This window comes from Drosophila elegans, unplaced genomic scaffold (assembly GCF_018152505.1).
Source record: "Drosophila elegans isolate 14027-0461.03 unplaced genomic scaffold, ASM1815250v1 contig_208, whole genome shotgun sequence".
NCBI classification, from domain to species: domain Eukaryota; kingdom Metazoa; phylum Arthropoda; class Insecta; order Diptera; family Drosophilidae; genus Drosophila; species Drosophila elegans.
In genome coordinates, this window is record NW_024545578.1 from 10939053 (window position 1) to 10954894 (window position 15842).

General features: G+C 41.3%; 1 protein-coding gene across 5 annotated transcripts in view; it reads right to left on the reverse strand.

Moving 5' to 3' along the window:
* The window catches only part of LOC108146703 (RNA-binding protein Musashi homolog Rbp6), a 177330-nt gene that overhangs the window by 11771 nt on the left and 149717 nt on the right, over positions 1-15842 (reverse strand). For 3 of the 5 annotated variants that reach the window (XM_041708433.1, XM_017272767.2, XM_041708434.1), the window contains 3 exons: positions 10353-10401; positions 4245-4327; positions 3489-3573 (listed from right to left, as the gene is read on the reverse strand). In XM_041708433.1, the coding sequence (XP_041564367.1) occupies positions 3489-3573; positions 4245-4327; positions 10353-10401 (217 nt within the window). Of the gene's footprint in view, positions 1-4; positions 3574-4244; positions 4328-10352; positions 10402-15842 lie in introns of those variants that run through there. The other 2 variants (XM_041708432.1, XM_041708431.1) reach the window with 1 other exon arrangement.

Here is a 15842-nt window from a genome sequence, read left to right on the forward strand (position 1 = left end):
AGGGAGTCGCATGGAAAACAAGAGAGAGCACAGAAAAGAAAGGCATAAAACAGATAATTACTGACACTCACACGATTATATCAGAGCTAATGAATTCAAACAAAAGAGTATCGGATTGATTATATCAGGACTAATTGTTATAGAGTGTAAATATGAGCGACTGCTTTACTATAATCGTTGTGTACTTAAAGTTCTATTAAAGTGTGAGTGGCAACTAAAAAACTGCCGCTACATACTAAATATTTATTATATGTTTTAAGTTCTAAGAAATGTTTTGCGACTGCACTCGACTCCTTTTTTTTCAGTGCATAACTAGTGGGGGAATAAATTCTGCCCCATTTTGTAGTCATTTTCTGCAATAACAGCCTTGATTTGAGCTATGTTTATATAAGTAGAGTTACATTTGTTCGATATACCGTAGAAATGACACAATTCTAAACACTTATTAGATATGTACGTAGTTATAATCTAAGACATTTAGTATCTATGCTAAGAGTATAAATTTGAATAATTGGCTAATATATAAATTTGTTTAATTTTAATCTTTCGAGTGGGGGGCAATTCTAAGGCCTGCCGTTGTGCATTTCTACAAAAATGCTCCATATCTCCAGGCCATTGCCCCTCACCACCACTAATATATGAGGAGAACTTAAGAAGAAAAATTCAAATCGGAACTAAACGCACACAAAACTATAAATATGTGGGCTAGATAAACACTACAACTGAAGGGGAGAATATAGGAAGGTTAACAGCTATTAGAGGTTAATCAAAGTGTTTGTATAAATTTTGCTTCGGCCGGGGTCACTTTCGCTTCGCTTTCCCAGCATTTCTCGGCCATTTCTCTGCCCTTTCCACATCAATTTCTCTGTGTCGTTCGTTCATCTTGGGCATCGAAGGGCTGAATGTGGGCTCGTTTCCTGTTTATACCATCGCTCGATTGTTGCAACTTAGGCTAATGTTACACTGGATTTAACTAGAGTTGAATTTGAATTTGAGTTTGATTCGAATTTGAATTTGAAATTTGAATTTGAGCGCTTAATGCGCTTATCGTAATGCAATAGATGTGTGTATGTGGTTATTTATGCATGTATAATAAATAGCTAGTTTCGAGTTTAGTCAAATATTAATGGCTATGGGCAAACAATATGTGTTTGTACGTATATCAGTACTCGAACTGGGAGACGACGAGTAGTTGGGGCATCGCCATCAGCTGTCTGAGCCGTAATTTGCCAGGGCCCTGTAATTGGCCCGAGTGCATTGCACATCCGTTATCCATTATCCATGATCCATTTCGGAAAATTACACTCCGACAGCTGTCCGGCCGCTACGCTGGCATCTGCCCAGTCCGGTCATCAATTTTTCAAAACTAAACTTCGTTACACACATCGCATTTCTAGTACTTGCTTGGCCTCCTTCGGCTGGCTTACTTAATCCAACTTAATCGCTAATTCGATACATTTGCTAGGTTTGAATCCGATTCGCTTTTGGGCTGCGGGTCTAGGTAAATACGCCTTTTTAGGTTTGAACAGCTATTAGATATGAGTTTACGTAAGTAAGTTGTAAGTAAATGTTCGATATACAAGAGAATCCGTTTTAAAACATAAATGAGTGTTTCCTATGGAGCTGATGACTTTTTTGCTTGTTTAATTTGAAACATCGTTCGGTTTTGTTACATTCTTACGTTCTAGAAAAGTCGCCAGGTGTCTAAGACATTAAGTTAGTATTATTACGATCGCCGTCTAAGGTCTAAGTTTATCGATGGCCTCGATAAGATCTAAGCAGCTCTCTAGGACCTGCACTTAACCTAGATATATGTAGCTTAAGTAAGTCAAGTTCACTTAATGGCTAAGGAAAGAAAACGAATGCGCCGCTATTTAAGTAATTTAGTAATTTAGTTAAATAACGCATACGCCGCGTGGCCTAAACGCAGCTTAGACAGTCACAAAATATATAAGTTACGATATATAGTACATATGGCATAAGTAAGTACATGGCTAATTGTAAGTAGAAGTACACGTAATCCTAGGCCTAGCCGCTTAACATATTTTTTGGACATTGAGACGGAATGAGAGTCATATATATAGGTGTAGTCGAGTGTGTGTTGTGTTTAGTGAAAGTGTGTTTTTTTGTGTAATAAGGGGTGCCAGCTTGAACTATCATCAGATAGTGGAAGTAGTTAAGAAATAGCTCTGCAATGAATGAATTATTTTCGCTTAAATGATCTTTTAAAATATATTTCTAATTGTATTAAAGAGTTAGAAACTGGTTTATATCTTTAAATATCTGATTTTAATGGCAATCTTGACAAACAAAGCCACCAAAATTAAAGTGTTTAAAAAAATTGTTTTTAGATGAAACAATTTATAGTTTCCAAATCAAGGGCTTGAAATGTAATGGAATTTATGATGTCAGTCTTTGAAAATCAACGGAAACGAGATTGAGAATTTAGCTTGGTGTTCTTATATCATAAGATATTAAAGATTTATATTTTGGGAAATGTTTTAAACTTGGGTAGCTGATCAAAGGGAGTGCCAAGTCAAGAGAGCTCGTGAGTCTGGCAAATGATACTGAAGATTGAAGTTTTGCAAATTAATGCTAATCTATTTATTAGAGGGCTCACTGTGGCCTGGGCGGTCAGATTCCGGGCAGCTGGTACAGCGAGGCCGCCGCTGCCGCCGCGGAATTGGCGCCGGAGCCCATCTCCATGCCGCCCTGCATGGCCAGCAGTTCGCTGAGCGGATAGTGGGCGGCGGCCAGGGCGGCGTTCTGGCGCAATTGGGCCTGCTGTAGCTGGGCGGCGGCGGCGGCAGCGGGTGCATTGGCGGCGGCCGCTTGCAAAGCGCCCAGAGCGGTACTCGGCGGTGCGCGGAGACCGCTGCTGACCGCTGCCGCTGCCAGCAGTCGCTTATAGCCGACGACGGCAGCCGCGTCCGCGTATAACGAATTGGCCAGGGCGGCATTGCTCTGACCGGCTGCGAACTGCAGCAGAGAGGGCGTGGCAGGCGGAGCGGTATTGGCGAGCGGCAGCAGGCCCGGTGCAGCACCAGCGGCAGCGGCCACCACTTGGGCCAAACTTTGCTGCTGTTGCTGCTGTTGGGCGGCCACGGCCTGCTGTTGTTGCTGCTGCTGCTGTTGCTGGTGTTGCTGCTGGGCGGCAACAACTGCTGCCGCTGACAAATGGGCGGGCAGCGGATAGGGCGTGTAGCGCAGTGAGCCCAACAACTGGCTGTGTGGGTGGTGGTGGGCGTGGCTGTGGTTGTGGGCAGGTGACTGAGCGTGTGGATGGGTGTGTGTGTGGTGCAGCTGCTGGTGATGCTGATGCTGCTGCTGCTGTTGTTGTTGCTGCTGCTGCTGTTGGTGCTGCTGCTGCTGGTGCTGCTGCAGCACGGAGGCGGCAGCGGCTAAACTACTCGGCAGCAGACCGGCGGCGGCGGCGGACGTGGCCGCCGTCGAATGGGCGTGGCTGCTACCCCAGACTACCAACTCACCGTATGCGGAGCGCCCGGCAGCCCGCGTCTTGGCCAGATTGGCCGGCAGCATCACCTCCTTCGGCTGCGCCTTCTTGCACTCGACCTGAAAGGACACAAGAAGCATATATCAAATTTGGTTTGAGTTTTAAATATTTTTGAAAAGTTGCTTGGTTGCTATTGCAATGCAAATCTGACTGTCTACATTGCTTCGGGATAATTTTAGTATCTCATTTGCTTTCAGCCGATTAATCAAGATTAAATTATTAGACAAAATTACCGGGGCTTAAAAAATAAATAAGTAATGAAAAAGTCTTATTATTCCTTGATTTATCTCTTGTTATAATTTTTGTTTTTGCCTTTTTGCCATAAATAATTTGAACATTGAACATTTATTTCTGAAAAACTCTTCTACATTAGAGAAAAATTTTGAATTTTGATGTTGAAAACACAAATTTAAAGTCTATATCAATATTATTTTTAGTTTAAAAGACTTAATTGTGTCAATAATTTTAGTTATTATAAAGGCATATTCGTTAGAAGACTGACATTGTTTATTTAGAGTTCCATCATTTTTATATTGAGACTCAAGCTGCATTATAAATACTTCTTTCATGTTTTTCAGAATTTTTCACACAATTTCGCTACAATAAAATCTCAAATTGATGTCCAATTTAGGGCAGTATTTTTCTCGGTATGGCCAAATAAAAACTAAAAGCTGAGGACTAGCAGGCATTGCCTCTAGGGCTGCGATTCAGACCGCCACGCTTCACTTACCATTTTGTTGTTTATCTCGTGGAAATGAATTTCGCAAACTTTGTCTACCACATCTTCGCTTTGAAATGTAACGAAGCCAAAACCTGCAAGAGAAAGGAAGCGAAACGAAGTGAGTGAGTTGCTGAGTGAGAGTGGGCAAAAAAGTTTAAGGGCTGCACAAAAATTGAACGAAATATGCTTTTGTGTGAGCGAGCGGCTAAATAATTTACTCAAGTGTCGAGACCGAGACAGAGGCGGTGCTCACCCCTTGACCTCCCCCCTCCACCCCCCGAAAACCCTCTCCACTACTGCCATTTTGGGCCCAGGATAGCTGTCCTCTGGCTGACCTCAATATGCATCCCCTGCAGGGCCTCAAGTGGCGGCTGGGCGAGTAATTCAAACACTGGCCGCTCCGAGTTTACATAATAAACTTTGCTAGCGGACACAGCTCAGGGCCCCGCCCCCTTAGCCCAACGCTACCCCCCCCTTGTTGGCCCCCTCTGGGATCGGGCATAATAAGTTTGTCCTAATGGTTGGCCAGTGAAGCTATTTTTGATATCTTCCAATTGGAGGCTGACGAAGAAGAACTTAAATTCCTGGAATGTCAAGTCATTCGGGGGGTTTTTCGGTCCGAATTGGGAAAGGATTTATTATAGCTTAATTAAATTTCTTCCATTTGTTGCCGCTGCAATTTGTGCTGGCGGAAAAGTTAAGTTGCTTGAATTTCTTTTTATTAAGAAGTTTCGAATGGAGTGGGTTTCACGATAGTTTTTGTGTTTTCTTACGGCTAAATCTTTAATTTCGGAAATGCAAACTTAAATTTGCCTCTTTACACAGTGTTAACTGTTATATGAGTTTTATAGGTTAAAATACATTTTTATTTGTTATTTGCGTATTCGATATAAACTTTAATTGGTAAAGAAATGGCTTAATTAAAATTGTACTTTCAAAACCGTTGAAAACACTCCCTGAATGTAGTTGAAGTTAAGAAGCAACTTCCCATCAGATTGAGTTCTATAAAATTCTCTTTCAGGCTTTCTCCGTGCCTTCGCTATCCGCTTAATGCTTCGCTTTCTTGCTTTCTGCTCCGATTTTCTTCCTCCGATTTCAGCACTTCGGTCTTATCGGGACTTTTCAATTAGCGCAATTGTCTGAGATTTCACATGGCCGAAAAAGGAGGGCTCTCTCTGTGCAATTAGCAAGGCCAAGTGCAGACACCTGATGCCCTGGTGCCCGCATGTTGTTTGTGTACGTGTGTTTGCACTCTCGTGCGGGCGGGGGCGTGGCCGAGCTGGGCGTAACTGAGAAATTAGTTGAAACAAGTAACAGTAAACACGCAGGCTTATTAGTGACATGTGCCGAGCGGTAGCGGAAGCTCCGAGGTCCTTTTCTTAAGACAACGTACGGGCTGTTTCCTCAGCGTCCTGAAGTGTGTTTGTATTTGCTTTAATTATATAAAATTAGCGCACGTTGCAACGTTGCACGTAAGGCTTCACGGCAAAGCGAAAATGTTGCAACTAGATATCCTCTGGTTAACTAGTTGTATCATAGTGTATATCATAGCTGTATGATATCAAATAAAAAATAGATTCAATTTCGTTTTTATTTTCAAAATAAACTGGAAAACTGGCTTATTAACATTTCATAAAATAGTGATTCTAAATAACAATTGTTTGACTGCTCTTATAGTTTAATGATTTTTTGCCAAATAATAATTTATTTGAAAGAGTCATTAAAGACCTTTATTTTTCTCTGTGTCCCTTAGCCATTTTCGGGGCCTCTTCTATTCCGTTGCTACTTCATAAATCAGCCGTGGAACAAATGAAGCCGGCTACTTTTGGTGTGCTCCACGTTCTACGCTCCACACGTAACTCAATCAAAAATGTATCTGCTGGATACAAATGCGGCCGGGTAGCATGAGGAATGAGGCAATGCTCTTTGCCCAGTTAATTCCGTGGCTTGAGGCTTACGGCTTTCAGGCATCTGAGTCGGAGTTTTGAGCCCGGCCGCCATTTTTACCTGTCGAAAATTTCCCGCAGGACGAAGCGCTGGAGCGATTGGAGCTGACGATGGTCTTGGCAACTGCACAAATTGCACACTCATGCATGTTATTGCCAAGAAGCGGACACAGATATATGCTCTAGGTGGGCAGGAGGGTTGGAGCAGGGGGTGCCTTGGGTTTGGGGTAGGGTAGTGTAGGGAAGGGAAGGACCCAAAAGCCAGCTGCTGTTATGACTGCGCTGCGCCGGCTTGCCAAAAAGAAAAATTACAAAATTTTCAATTTTAATATTAGTGGCGGCTGGCGACGCCAACTGCCAAGCCGGCCCCCAAAAGTTGCCGATCCTCTGCACTCTGCACACCCACTGCCACCCAGCCAAAACTAACACCCATCCACCCACAACGGGCTGCTTAGGCGCACGTTGGGCATGTCCTTGGCTTGCCAAATGAAATTCATAGCATAGTTTGGGTCGCAGCTCGGCTGTGTTGTGAACTCTATTTTTGCACAGGAGAGATTGCCTAAGGGGGAAATTTAATAAAGGCTTTAAATTATGGCAGCTAGCTTCGTTTTTATTCTTTTTTTGAGGTATTTTCTTAGTTGTTAAAATAACATTTTTAGATTGAAACTGCGCTCAAATAGTTAACGCTAATGAAAACTGAATGTTAAATATAATATACTTTCTTAATTTGCAAATTTTATTTGATAAAAATAAGGTAATGGTTCTAATAATAGTAATAGTAACTTCAGCTTCACAACAAATGTAAGACTCAAGCAGTGTGAATTACACTTTTTGCGAAGGGGCATTAGGAAATGGCTAATTATTTCAATTAAACCTTAGAAATGAGGTACTACTGTGCTCCAGTTCCCCTTGGCGCATCTCCACTGTAATTGCAATTGCCCTCGCTCGCGTTTTTGTTGTCATTCCCGTGGTTGTTATTGCTGTTTGGGCCTGCCTATATTGTTTTATGGCATATTCATATATCGCTTCCCATATCTTGTTACTTTTTACCCATATGAAACGGTTGTAGTTCTGGGCCAACTGCCACCGCTCTTGTTAGCTGGAAAACGCCGCTGCAATTTTTAGTGACCAGGCTTACGGATGTACAAGTGGAGTGTGTGTGTGTTTGTGTGTGTGTTTCAGTTTGGGTGTTTTGTGCCACCATGTTGGAATGTCTGTCTATTTGTCTATCTGTCTATATGTCCGCTGGTCGGATGGTGTGTTTGTGTCTGTGTGTGTGTGTGTCGCTGGGCTGCACACATGATTTATGAATGAGTAACAAACTTGCTGCCGTGTAGCCGGAGCAACCAACGACGTCTTTTCCACTTTTCTTTTTCTTTTTTTTTTCTTTTTTTTTCCTCTTGCCCCTTCTTTATTATAGTTGGCGTGTGTGTGTGTGTGTGTGTGTACGTGGCAATTGCCATATATAGGGGGCTCTCGGATCGGATCGATAAAATGCAATTACAGGCATATCGCAAGTGCCAGTAGGCAACGGACTCCGACTCCTCATGGCAATAAGGTCGTACATCGTACATCGTACATCGTCCGACTGTACAAAAAGTCGCCATCGGTGTGCTCGTCCTCGTCCTCGTCCTGGCACCCCACCCCCTCACCCACCCATCACTATCCACTTCCCATTCTCCACCCCGAGTGGCAATGAAGGCTCCTGCTACAACTAATACCCTTTGATTAACGACACACATTTTCTATTGACTTGGCCGCTGGTGGCTGCTGGCTGGTCGCCTGTGAAGTTGGGCAGTTGGCAGTTCCACCGCTCGCCACAGCGGTATGAAGGACAACAACAACGCCTGCATATTTCATCCGGCGATCGATGCACGCAATTGTAATTTGCAAGGCTGACATGTCCCGGCCAAAATGAATTGCTCAGCCAATGGGTCGTGTCAGTGGCTAAACTGTCCACCCAATGCATTTTTAATTGGAAAATTGGCAAATCACAAAGGCAGGCAAAGCAGGTAATTTGTGGAAATTTTCTTCAAGTGGCTTCCCAGGGCCAAACATAATGGCTTAAACCATTTAACTCAATGAACTTTTGATTCTCGTACTTTTATCCCTTAGTTTTGTAAAATTAACCTACGTTTACTTTTAAAGCCCAAGGGTACTTTGAAACACTAGTTATATAATTTAACTGTCTATTTTATTAAATTATTTTGTTTGCTTAAAAATGTGCATTTATTTGTTAACTCATATTAAAATTTTTATTTGGTACTTAATGTAGTTATATACTATTTGAATTTTGAATACCCAAGATAAGTATGAGTTTTGACCAAAGTAAAAATCCCCAGCAATGCATTTTTAATTGGAAAAGTCGAAAAGTAACCAACAAAAAAAAGGCAAACAGGAAATTCGTTAAAAATTCGTGAAACTCATTTATATTGCTCATTATGTTCTGCTTGGTCCCCGAGTGCCTAAATCTTTGATGTGATGCCTGGACGTCCTTCACATTATTTTTAAAATGCCTCATATTTGTTTTTATTGGCTGCCGACGTCGCTGCCTGTCCGCTTTTATGCCTTCCTTTTTTTTTTTGTGTGTACAGTATGTATGACTGCATCATCATGCAGTTTCAGCGTACTCCAGCGTCCAATTAAGCGAAATGTTCTGTGGGCCCACGGCTCTATCTCTGTAGCCCCTCCGCCCACCGCCGCCCCATTTTCCCTTTTTTCGCAGCCCACTCTTCTTTTTGTGCGCTTATCTGCGATGCGGCGCACAGAAGTATGCTACAATTTTTTATGGGCCGCGCACAAGCAAAAATCATGTTTTCTTATTCCCGAGTGCGTAATTTGAAGGGCGCAAAAGTTAACAATGTCCGGTGGTGCGGGGGTGGGTCATTCAAGGGGGTGGTGGTGGTGGTGCCGGGCAAGTGGCGGAATGATTGTGCACCCACAACTATTGATGCATGCCGCTGCCCGCGTCCGTGTGAGCTAATTACTTTTGAGCCAGTGGCAAGGACCTCTGCGGATGGATGTGGCGCACCTCAGTGAGTGTGTTTTTGGTTTGCGCAAAATTGGGCACATCAATCTTAATGCGCCTTGTCTCAGGTTGAAGTCGGATCCCCGATAGGACGACCCTCTCTCCTGCCAGAGGGACATGTCAATGGGATTCGAGACCCGGTCGCAATGCGAAATTCGGGGCGTCATTTAAAACTTTAATAAGCAAAATTGACAACGACAAGGCATCGGGCGACACAACAGGACTCGAAATGGACACGCACTGTGGCAGAAATCACAAAAAAATTCACCTAAAGTAAGCCTTTGAGTTCAGGATGGTACAAATTTAATGGTGTTGCTTAAGCTGCGATATTTTATATCGTTGCGTTTTAGTTAAGTTTAAAAGAAGCCTCAGAAACATGTTTAGATATGCTTGTAAAATATATCCAATTATCCAGTTGTATAAGTGGATCATTTTATTAAACATGTTTACTTATTAAGCTTATTAATTATTTACTCAAAATGTTTCATTATCAACTTGAAAGTGCAACTCCTGCTGCTTTGGCAGCTCCTAAATTCTTTTCCGGCTTTTAGGATTTTCGTTATATCACGACCTCATTTTTTAGCAGTGCAGCGCAAGCCGGACATTCTGACAACCGGTCGAATGCCGGACGGACTGACAGACTGACGGACAGACGGACAGATGGGCAAACGCAATGGACGCAGTCGTGCGCTACAAGTTCGTGTAGCGGATGTACACTGGAGATTTAAGCCTTCTGCCGTCCAGCGCACCTCAGCTGCTGACCTCGCTGGCCAGCACCACCCACCTGCCACCTGTGAACCTGGCCACCACCCACAGCTAAGAGGATGGCCCGTCTCTTATGGCCCTCATATCCGGTTGCATTGGCAGGTAATCTTTTCGGGTCCTTCTACATCCTGCTGCGCAGCAATTTTAATGCCCCGACAACGTTTTAAAACTGTATTAGCCCTTTGCTTATGAGCATCCTGCCATGCATGATACATTGGCATTGTGTTGAAGCTAAAGAGTGTGTGCATTTGCTAAGCTCTCGCACTTCCGCTCTCGTTAAAGTCCGGAAACGGGCTAGCAAATGTTTTGTGGCACTGTTGCGCACCACCAGAGATTGCAATACCTATGGCGATAACGCTTGTGATTGGGAAAACTCACCTCTGTGCCGATTGGTCTGCTTATCAAACATCAACATGGCATCCTCGATCTGCAAATAGTCAAGTGGAAGAAAAAGGCGTTCGTTAGATATATGTACATGTTAAAGTTAAATTAACTTCATTATATATTAGGTAGATTTTTTATAGGACTATTTTTATTCAACAAATTTTATTATATTCTTGGTTAAATTTCTTTGAATAACTTAAAGCTTTTTTAATAAATTTTAATTAATTTTTTATTAAAAATCATTTGGAGACAACACATACAATATGGTCATGTACTACCTATTGTTTTCAAATATTTATTTTAAAACAGCTTAAAGATTTCATATTCTTCTGATAACTTGAAAATTAGATTGTCTTTTTTTTTGTAATACAATAATCATAAGACTTAAAAAAATAACATCTCCGAGAAGAGAAAAGATGTTGGTTTTAAGCCCAGACGTTGTAATGACATGTTTATATAAAATCTAGTAGTTGGTAAGACTTTGAATCGCTTCTTGTGCTTTTCCTGGCTAAGAAGTGGCCATATTTCATTTCCCGACCCATTTCCCGCGACTTTGCTGCACTTGTTCGCTTCTTTGTTTCAGTTGGTGCATAAGCATTCGAAGTTTGCCTCCTCGGTGCGATCAACTCAATTAATGGCCTGAATAAATGTTCGCAGCAGACAAAACTGCTGCTAATTGCAAAGTGAGTGCGCACAATGGCCAGCACACACACACACACACACCATCATACACACACACCATCATACACACACACCATCATACACATTGTGTGAAAGTAGTGACCCAACGAGGCAAGTAACCACCCACTAATATACCCCTTCGAACGCCCACCGCTTTGAAGAGGGCGCAAAACTTTTACCCATTATGGCGCAAAAGAACTTATAATGATAGTTGACTGTCAAACCAGCGCACTAACTAACTAACTAACTGCGCTGACTTTCCACTGGCTGACTGGCTCATTACAGACCCGCTAACTGGACACGGGGGAATGATGAACTGCCCAACTGACAGACTGATAGACTGATAGACTGATAGACTGACTGACTGGCTTAATGACCAAATGACTGACTGTCATTTGATATTTTAATTGACGCAGCCAATGAATGCACCGAATGTGCTGCCAAATTGGCCATCACAATCAGATTGAGGCTCAATTGCATTGGTCAACGGGAATTGTCCACTTGTTAAATTGAGGCATGCATGATAAATGACAGATATCAAACAAATTTGGTATTCGGACAACAGCATGAGCTATTTATTTTCATAATATTTTACTGTGCCTTAATTAAGGTACTTATTGAAACTGTTTAATTGGAATATGCCGCATATCTTTGTTGTCGTTAATGGCATTTGCAATGGCAATCAATCTAACAGATACGATTGCTTATTATTAATATGTGTTTGAAATGTGTGTTTTATTTCGTTGAGTTGAGTTTAAATAAGACTATTTTATATTGTAACAAATTAAATAGCAAAAAATAATTTAAAATTTTAAAATTTTTATATAATTATAATTTAAATATTTAGGAACTTGAAAGGTTTTTGAAAGCGCAAATCAGAAAACCAATGACTATAAATGACTTGTCTTTAATTGTTCTAAATTATTTCAACGTTTGTAATTATATTATACAGATGGAAATTTAGTAAGTGAAAACATCGAAATTTTAATTGCTCTAGTTTCGACTAAAATTAATTAAATGTGTATTTGAATTTTATTTAAATTTGATTTTCTGTCAATTAAACCTGATTTTAATAAAGCAATTTTGGTTTTTGTGTTGACTAAAGTCGTCGGCTTTAAACTTTTTTAAATACATCCATTTAATAAAACATCAGCCAATTAGCCAACAAACTTATTAAGTTCAGCGCATTATTGAAATTTACCATATTTATAGCATAAATAAAGGTAAATCATTGGACTGTTGAAATAATACCTAAATGACAATTTAAAATGATTTTTAAATAATCTGCTTATTTTGTGCCATAAATCGGATTGCTTGGTATGGCACCTGATTTCCTTTGGCTTCTTTGACTCCTTTGGCCGTGTCCCAAGGGCGTCTTGTCTGCCATTCAATATTATAATGTGACAACTTTGCCATCAGCCCTGCTGCGCGCTCGCTCGCTCAACTGCTAATTGCACATTTCTTGTCAAAGTTGCGATGCGGCCTTTAATGAGCAGCAAGCTGACCCCGAATACCATTTTCCCGCCCCTTGTACAACCCCCCTGGCCCATCTCCTCCTGCTTGACTGCCTGCTTATGGGCCATTGATTAAACTTAATCAATGCGCTTAAGGCAACTCGCAACTCCTGTGCACTGTAATTAAAATGCAGCCACGATGCCAGCGAAGGCGGCCTTATAAAAATTAATTAAGCTTGCGCCGCAGTTTTACGCCCACCACCCATTGTTGGAACACTTTACAGCTTCAGTAGCAGCACAGAAAAAAATGGGATTTAATATTGGTTAGTTTCGAAATCAATTGGTTAACTTCCAAATGAATGAAATCAATGGTGGACACCTTTTGACTTATTATGGATACGATACTTTTACTTTAACCTTTTTTATGCTAAGTGAATATGTTTAGAGATTTATTTTAGTGGCTTTACATCTTACCTTAGTATATACACATAGCTGAAGTAGTGATTTAAAATTCCCCCCTTAAAAATACAATATTAAATGTAAGGGGATTATGCTTTTTAATTTAATGTTATTGTATTTTAATATTGCATTTTTCCTGTGTAATGTTGCTGTTGTTCGCGCCTCGCAATTCGCAGCTCTTGAAGTGCAGCCGCCGATGAAACCAGCTACAACATTGTTTTTCAATTAACAATCAACAACAATGCCACAACACAATGCAAACGAACGGCGAAGGTTACACGCGCCAAATGACACAAAAATTGCCAGCTCAGGTGCTGCAAGGATAAGGGGGCGGTGGGCCGCAGCACTACCGATGGGGGCGTGGCAGGCGGGGCACTACAATTGCAATTGTTGTTGTTAATTAAGCGGGCAAAGCTGGAAAAGCGAACACTGCGCTGGAATTGCGGCCTGTTGTTAATGTCCGCCCATCGATGGCCAAATGGCCAAATGGCCCCATGCCCCACCGATAGCTGTCATAATTACACTGCCCCTGGATCGGTGGCTAGCTCATTATGCCGCCCCGTTTTCCGATTTCCCGATTTTCCCAATTTCCGCTTCTCTTTGCTCATCGGGTAACCGCAAACTTTAATTCTATTAGCAAACGTTAAATGAACAGCAACAAAAATGCGGTGTGGTGCTCGACATGTATATAATTTTGTTTACAGCTGCCGTTGAAATAATAGCAATCCGTAAAATGACAGTATTTTGCAACTTATTTGGTTACATAATTCTTTAAAATATTCAATGCATTTTTGCATTCCTAATTTAATTGATTCCATTTCATTAGCTTTGGTATATATAATTATAATTATATTTTAACTATTGAACTTTACTTAATTCCAGATTCTAAAGTTATTTCGATCAGTGATGCTTATGGGTTTTAAAAAGGGTTGATTTTATAATCAACTTTTACATAACAAGCGGTTGCACTTAAAATAACTATTTTAAGTCATTGAGCTGGATGCTATGCTGATGGCTTAAAAATCATGAGATAATTCACTAACTTAAATAATTAAAAGAAGCCAAAGTGCTATTATATTGAACGCAAATGTATGTGTGTGGCACTAACAAGCAGGCGCGCGTAATTTTATTTAAATCTGAATTCATTAATTCGTCATAATCCCCAATCATTGCGCCGCCTGCCAGCACGGAGAACTTCAAAAAGCCATCAACGACAGACGTTGATGCTGTACCGCCACTGCCACCCCCCTTAAAACAAAACCCATCCGCCACGCCCACCCAACGAACCGCCCAAAAGCCGGGCCATTCATTTGGCTCATTTTGTGTACAAAAATGCTGCGCTCAGTGGAAACGGCGACGCTTCATTATCGTAATCGTTATATAAAACAGCGGGCAGACTACAGAATTCAGACGATGACTACAGTGTCAGACATCTGTATGTGTCCGTCTGCCACTGTCTGTATGTATTTTATGCGTTTTGTGGCACATTATGTGCTTACAGTGTACAGTGAGTCCTAGGCGAGGCGACTGCTGTTGACATTAATGAATGTGGCCGACAAAGAGTGCTGCGGGTGATTTTTATTTGAGTTCCCGCCTCCCGAAGAATTAGGCATTGGCCAGCCGAAAAAAAATAAAAGCAGGCTAGAAAGCGGAAAGGTTAAAGTGTCCCTCAGTCTCATTTTCACAGTCAAAGAAAAGAGTTTTCCCTTTGAAAAATGGGTAAAAAAGAGACTTCAAATATAAGAGTTTGAAGACTATCACTGCATTTCAGCTTTGGTATTTGACTGGTTTAAAATAAAACAATCGAACCTATTTAAAGCTCAAAGAAATACAAATTCTGTTGTTCGTTAAAATTAAAAATATTTTCCGTGTTTCAGAATACAAAAGCAGTATATCTTACTATTATTTGAAATTATCACTTATTGTGTTATTAAATTAGTGTGCTCACATTATTTTCAAAGATAAAATATTTGTTTAATATCTTATTTAATCCATAACATGTGTTTAATTCAAAGGTAAAGACAAATCAAAAATATGAAATAAAGGAAGAATACATAAATGAATTGTTTCAACACTCTATGTACATAACTTGTCGTTCCAATTATGCAATCTATCTATGCAATCATGTATTTCAACTTATTGTTTCCCTAATGAGACCACGAAAATCCAAGATAATTTGCATTTACTTCGGAAGTTAAAGCCAAGGAGCTTAAGGCTTGCGGTATATGCGAACAATCGTGTTTGTTAGCGTTTCAATGGAATGCTCTACTTTGTCAGTGGCCGCTTACAGATTCCCGGAATGCACATTCTATATACCCCCCATTATACTATATATATGAGTGGGGGGACAGATGGATGAAGCTCTGCCCGGCCACTCGTTAAATCGTCAGCAATTCCCACCCCCTTTCGCCCGTTTGCGAACCGCTTTTGCCTGCCCATCTACACGCCTTTGGTTTTGTTTCAAAGTCCCCGAAGTTCTAACTGGATAATTTCCAGTAATTCATCTTGCCGGCGGTTTTCTCGATTCTCTGTCGGAGAATTTTTTTTTCCTTGGATTCATGCCGACTGCCCGCTCCGCTCCTTTCCGTTCTGTTCCGTTTTTGGGTTTCCCGCTTTTGTATGCCTGCTTGATTGCGACAATTTATACGGCGTCGGGCTTGTCAGGATTTGGTTTTTGGTGGCTGTGGCTGCCTGTGAAATTGAAATGAAAAAGTAGAAATCCCGGCAGCCGACGCTCTTCAAAAATGCTTGGGGAAAGCACACAACTCCGTCGACTTAAAGCTGCAACTGAATAGTCATACATCTAATGATAGTCTGTCCCCAGCACTCGGCACTTACTTATTTTTCGTTTGTGCGAGACCGAAAAAAACCCCTCTAGATATGTATGTAT